Raw genomic sequence first — 7304 nt, 5'->3', positions numbered from 1 at the left:
ATTCAGAACATATAATAGTATCTCTATGGTAACAGTGATAGAATTACATTCAGAACATATAATAGTATCTCTATGGTAACAGTGATAGAATGACATTCAGAACATATAATAGTATCTCTATGGTAACAGTGATATAATTACATTCAGAACATATAATAGTATCTCTATGGTAACAGTGATAGAATGACATTCAGAACATATAATAGTATCTCTATGGTAACAGTGATAGAATGACATTCAGAACATATAATAGTATCTCTATGGTAACAGTGATAGAATTACATTCAGAACATATAATAGTATCTCTATGGTAACAGTGATAGAATTACATTCAGAACATATCCGTATCTCTATGGTAACAGTGATAGAATTACATTCAGAACATATAATAGTATCTCTATGGTAACAGTGATAGAATTACATTCAGAACATATAATAGTATCTCTATGGTAACAGCAATAGAATTACATTCAGAACATATAATAGTATCTCTATGGTAACAGTGATAGAATTACATTCAGAACATATAATAATATCTCCATGGTAACAGTGATAGAATTACATTCAGAACATATAATAGTATCTCTATGGTAACAGTGATAGAATTACATTCAGAACATATAATAGTATCTCTATGGTAACAGTGATAGAATTACATTCAGAACATATAATAGTATCTCTATGGTAACAGTGATAGAATTACATTCAGAACATATAATAGTATCTCTATGGTAACAGTGATAGAATTACATTCAGAACATATAATAGTATCTCTATGGTAACAGTGATAGAATTACATTCAGAACATATAATAGTATCTCTATGGTAACAGTGATAGAATTACATTCAGAACATATAATAATATCTCCATGGTAACAGTGATAGAATTACATTCAGAACATATAATAGTATCTCTATGGTAACAGTGATAGAATTACATTCAGAACATATAATAGTATCTCTATGGTACCATTATAACCCTCACTACCATTATAACCCTCATTACCATTACAACCCTCACTACCATTTCAACCCTCATTACCATTACAACCCTCATTACCATTATAACCCTCACTACCATTACAACCCTCATTACCATTACAACTCTCACTACCATTATAACCCTCATTACCATTATAACCCTCACTACCATTTCAACCCTCATTACCATTACAACCCTCATTATCATTACAACCATTACAACTCTCATTACCATTATAACCCTCATTACCATTACAACCCTCATTACCATTATAACCCTCACTACCATTACAACCCTCATTACCATTACAACTCTCATTACCATTATAACCCTCATTACCATTACAACCCTCACTACCATTATAACCCTCATTACCATTATAACCCTCACTACCATTACAACCCTCATTACCATTACAACCATCATTACCATTATAACCCTCATTACCATTACAACCCTCACTACCATTATAACCCTCATTACCATTATAACCCTCACTACCATTACAACCCTCATTACCATTACAACCATCATTACCATTACAACCCTCGTTACCATTACAACCCAAATTACCATTATAACCCTCATTACCATTACAACCCTCATTTCCATTATAACCCTCATTACCATTACAACCCTCATTACCATTATAACCCTCACTACCATTACAACCCTCATTACCATAACAACCCTCACTACCATTACGACTCTCATTACCATTACAACCCTCATTACCATTACAACTCTCATTACCATTATAACCCTCACTACCATTACAACCCTCATTACCATTACAACCCTCATTACCATTATAACCCTCACTACCATTATAACCCTCATTACCATTACAACCCTCATTACCATTATAACCCTCACTACCATTATAACCCTCATTACCATTACAACCCTCATTACCATTATAACCCTCACTACCATTATAACCCTCATTACCAGTATAACCCTCACTACCATTATAACCCTCATTACCATTACAACCCTCACTACCATTACAACTCTCATTACCATTACAACCCTCACTACCATTATAACCCTCATTACCATTACAACCCTCATTACCATTATAACCCTCACTACCATTATAACCCTCATTACCATTACAACCCTCACTACCATTACAACCCTCATTACCATAACAACCCTCACTACCATTACGACTCTCATTACCATTACAACCCTCATTACCATTACAACTCTCATTACCATTATAACCCTCATTACCATTACAACCCTCACTACCATTATAACCCTCATTACCATTATAACCCTCATTACCATTACAACCCTCACTACCATTATAACCCTCATTACCATTATAACCCTCATTACCATTACAACCCTCACTACCATTACAACCCTCACTACCATTACAACTCTCATTACCATTACAACCCTCACTACCATTACAACCCTCATTACCATTACAACCCTCATTACCATTATAACCCTGATAATCATTAGTCTAACAGTAATGATAGTTTGTTGATATGGTGAGAGCATCTGTACCCAGATCATCCAAAGAACCTTCCAGAACTATTTCTCATGGAATTGTAAAGATTCCTCACTCCAGAAGAAATTCTTCCAACTGGGTTATAACCCTTATAACCATTATTACCAGTATTACCATTATTACCATTAGTACCCTCATAACCATTATAACCATTATTACCATTATTACCCTCATAACCATTATTACCCTCATAACCATTATTGCCATTATTACCAGAGTGTAGTTGACAGTTTGTTGATATGGTGAGAGCATCTGGACCCAGATCATCCAAAGATCCATCCAGAACTATTTATTAATGATTTGTAAAGATCCTCATTCCTCACTGATTTCAAGATACTTCCTACAGGGGTTAGGGGGTGGAGTAGCATTTTGGGTAGTGGTAGGGTTAGGGTTAGGGTTAGGATTAGGGGTAATGGTAGGGTTAGGGGTAGGGGTAATGGTAATGGTAGGGGTAGGGGTAATGGTAGGGTTGGGGGTAGGGGTAATGGTAGGGTTAGGGGTAGGGGTAATGGTAGGGTTAGGGGTAGGGGTAATGGTAGGGGTAGGGGTAATGGTAGGGTTAGGGGTAGGGGTAATGGTAGGGGTATTGGTAGGGGTAATGGTAGGGTTAGGGGTAGGGGTAGGGGTAGGGTTGACACCAGTTGGACACTGCTTTGGGAACACCTGGACACCACCACCTGAGAAGTTTGGGTTCGGGTTTGGGTTCGGGTTCAACTTGTCATACAGCTCTGCCAAGGTATATGAGGGCATTTTTTTCCCCTTGTCCTCCTTTTTGTTCTCCCCCCAGTGTGCTTCAGCCATCCACTGTCTCAGGTTGTTGTTGTAACAGCAGTAGGCTGTCCACAGGATATCTGGGATGTTCACTCTGTTGTTCAGTGTGTTGCTCTTACTGGGAACTGCTCCAGTCACCACATAGGCCTTTATCTTCCTGTTGTTACTAAAACAGTCCGTCATCAGCTTTTCTCTGACATTTTCCTCCATATCATTCCAGCTTCCCCCGTTGAAGGACACCACCTGGGGAACGATGTTGGTCAGGGTAAAGGTGGACTTCTGAGTTTCCAAGTCATGAGCATGTGAACATGGGAAGAGGTGACCTCTGTTCACCCCTTTATTTGGTATCGAGTTCTTATAGTCGTAGTTCCCAGCCTGGTGTTGGTATTCAATCTCTTTACTGTCCTTTTGCATTTCAGGGTTGTTCACCCCGTTGAGCTGCAGGAAACAACAGTCATACATGAATTAATTCACAAGTTTTCTGTTCAATAAACCCTCTTTTCAGGGGGGAGGTTCACAATCCACAATCAAGTCTCTATACCCTCCATAGTGGTAGTTGTATATTCTGTAACATAACTGTTTGTGATATACAGCAGTAAACAAATACACATGTTATGTAATATGATCCAACCTGGGGCTCTATCATCCAGCGTTGATTTTTTGGTCTGCAGTTTGTAGGAGGACCAGAGAAGGTTTAGGCTGAGAACACAGGGATCCTGTTGGTCGTGTCGTAGAGAGTTGCAAACCTGTAGATGTTGTTGAACAACTGACAGATCGGCTTGTAGCGGTTCTGGTCCCGGACTGTCCCACCATCCAAAATACCTGGGAGATTTGGAGTTGTTCCCCCCAGGAAGAACTCTGTGCACTCTGGAACATCACTGAACTTCTCCACTACATGAGAGAGAGCAGGAGGAAGGAGAGAGAGAAGGAGGAGAGTAGAGAGATGATTCAATACCCCCATCATCACCTGAAGACTTTACACTACAGAGACAAAGATGAAGTTACAGAGACCAGTTGGTAGACTGGAGACTGTTGATCTGAGTCAGGACAGACTGATTTAAATAGTTATTACAGAGACCAGTTGGTAGACTGGAGACTGCTGAGCTGAGTCAGGACAGACTGATTTAAATAGGTTTTCAGAGACTCCTCCTTCATGTGTCAAGACAGAAAGGGTTGATTTGCATAAACCCCTCTGTATGTTTCCATGGAAACTGCTGTAACAAATAACATGTGACTCACCTCCTGTAGTTTCTAACACGTATGGACCCAGAACTTAATCACACAAGATTATAGTTCTGGGTTAATGAGATTAGACTGCTCTAAATAGTGACTGCATCCACACTTTGGTTCTGGTAGAAAAACGTTTTAGGATAAAAACATGACTTTACTCAGCATAGAGTCTGTCAGAAGATACACATCCCACTATTACAACAGTGGGACTGTTCTGGGATTACGGTTGCTGAGTTCACATTCATTAATATCCCACAAGGCTTAGCGACTCTGACTCAATTACAGATATGTAATATACTGAATGAAACGGAGGAAGATGTGTCCAACTGAATGAAACGGAGGAAGATGTGTCCAACTGAATGAAACGGAGGAAGATGTGTCCAACTGAATGAAACGGAGGAAGATGTGTCCAACTGAATGAAACGGAGGAAGATGTGTCCAACTGAATGAAATGGAGGAAGATGTGTCCAACTGAATGAAACGGAGGAAGATGTGTCCAACTGAATGAAACGGAGGAAGATGTGTCCAACTGAATGAAACGGAGGAAGATGTGTCCAACTGAATGAAACGGAGGAAGATGTGTCCAACTGAATGAAACGGAGGAAGATGTGTCCAACTGAATGAAACGGGGGAAGATGTGAACAACTGAATGAAACGGAGGAAGATATGAACAACTGAATGAAATGGAGGAAGATGTGAACAACTGAATGAAATGGAGGAAGATGTGTACAACTGAATGAAATGGAGGAAGATGTGTCCAACTGAATGAAATGGAGGAAGATGTGAACAACTGAATGAAACGGAGGAAGATGTGTCCAACTGAATGAAACGGAGGAAGATGTGTCCAACTGAATGAAACAGAGGAAGCAATCAAATATCAATCAACTTCTTTTGGCCTCTAACACACTTAATGGAAACCAGAAGATGTTATTAATGGTTTCATTTATAGGTGTTGTTTATGTTGGTGTATTCTGTGGTCTGACCACTGCTGAGTTTATTTCCAGTAAATAAAGTAGGTCACAGTAAGAGTTGACACAAGGCTGTGTATGTAGTGTTAGAAAATGTGGTTCCTAACAACACTGTGGTCAGAGCAGCACTGGACTGTTTAACACCTCAGACTCAGCAGCTGTAGATTCTTCAGTTGAGGCCTTTTCTCAGTAAGAGTAGAGGAGACTGGGGAACAAACTAACACTTTTAGACTTTAGTTTATTATGAAAATATTATTTAAGACATTAGTAAAATTTTTATGCAAACATATGTCGGCTACCATTACACACTAAGTATGTTCTTGAAATCCTTTATTTCAGGAAAACATTATATTTGTTCAACACGCGTGTGGGGAGGAGTTCCCCTTTCTGTCCAATGAGGTCATTTCTGGACAATATTTCAGCAAGTAAAATGATGGTTCTACTTTAGAATGTGGAACACACAGCCAATAGGGAGGTTTGATTGTTACACATGATAAATAGTCACACCTGTTCCACATACAGAGGAGTTTATCCAACCCTCCTTGTCCAGTCTTGACCACTAATTATACCAGACAGGACTCATCTTCATACAGAGGGGTTGATCCAACCCTCCTTGTCCAGTCTTGACCACTAATTATACCAGACAGGACTCATCTTCATAGAGAGGAGTTTATCCAACCCTCCTTGTCCAGTCTTGACCACTAATTATACCAGACAGGACTAACTCGAGGCCAGTTCCTCTGATTACTTCAGACACATCTTCTTCCACAAATCATCACATAAAAGTTAATAATTTAGTTAGATAATGTTTACCCAGTGGCATCCTGAGACATTGATAGATCCTGAGAAAAGCAACTCTCAAAGTAATGACTAACTGATGACCTCTGACCCTGTTCTGCTTCCATCTTTTATATGAATATAACAGCAGAGGTTGGGTACTGTGGTAGTATAAATACACATATCAGAGGGTTGGGTACTGTGGTAGTATAAATACACATAGCAGAGGGTACTGTGGTAGTATAAATACACATATCAGTGGGTACTGTGGTAGTATAAATACACATATCAGAGGGTTGGGTACTGTGGTAGTATAAATACACATACCAGAGGGTACTGTGGTAGTATAAATACACATATCAGTGGGTACTGTGGTAGTATAAATACACACATCAGAGGGTCCTGTGGTAGTATAAATACACATATCAGAGGGTACTGTGGTAGTATAAATACACATATCAGAGGGTACTGTGGTAGTATAAATACACATATCAGAGGGTACTGTGGTAGTATAAATACACATATCAGTGGGTACTGTGGTAGTATAAATACACATATCAGAGGGTTGGGTACTGTGGTAGTATAAATATACATAACAGAGGGTACTGTGGTAGTATAAATACACATATCAGGGGGTACTGTGGTAGTATAAATACACATATCAGAGGGTTGGGTACTGTGGTAGTATAAATACACATATCAGAGGGTACTGTGGTAGTATAAATACACATATCAGAGGGTACTGTGGTAGTATAAATACACATATCAGAGGGTTGGGTACTGTGGTAGTATAAATACACATATCAGAGGGTACTGTGGTAGTATAAATACACATATCAGAGGGTACTGTGGTAGTATAAATACACATATCAGAGGGTACTGTGGTAGTATAAATACACATATCAGAGGGTTGGGTACTGTGGTAGTATAAATACACATATCAGGGGGTACTGTGGTAGTATAAATACACACATCAGAGGGTACTGTGGTAGTATAAATACACATATCAGAGGGTTGGGTACTGTGGTAGTATAAATACACATATCAG

General features: G+C 39.0%; 1 protein-coding gene across 1 annotated transcript; it reads right to left on the bottom strand.

Moving 5' to 3' along the window:
• Window positions 1-2100: 2100 nt before the first annotated feature.
• LOC129849638 (circumsporozoite protein-like) lies at window positions 2101-4366 on the bottom strand. The gene is made up of 2 exons (XM_055916468.1): window positions 3913-4366; window positions 2101-3719 (listed from the first exon to the last, which is right to left on the bottom strand). Exons 1-2 carry the CDS (start codon window positions 3925-3927, stop codon window positions 2823-2825), a joined length of 912 nt encoding a protein of 303 aa, XP_055772443.1. The 5' UTR covers window positions 3928-4366; the 3' UTR covers window positions 2101-2822.
• Between the last annotated feature and the right edge of the window lie 2938 nt (window positions 4367-7304).

This window comes from Salvelinus fontinalis, unplaced genomic scaffold (assembly GCF_029448725.1).
Source record: "Salvelinus fontinalis isolate EN_2023a unplaced genomic scaffold, ASM2944872v1 scaffold_1597, whole genome shotgun sequence".
NCBI classification, from domain to species: Eukaryota; Metazoa; Chordata; class Actinopteri; order Salmoniformes; family Salmonidae; genus Salvelinus; species Salvelinus fontinalis.
This window is presented reverse-complemented; position numbering and strand designations above follow the sequence as displayed.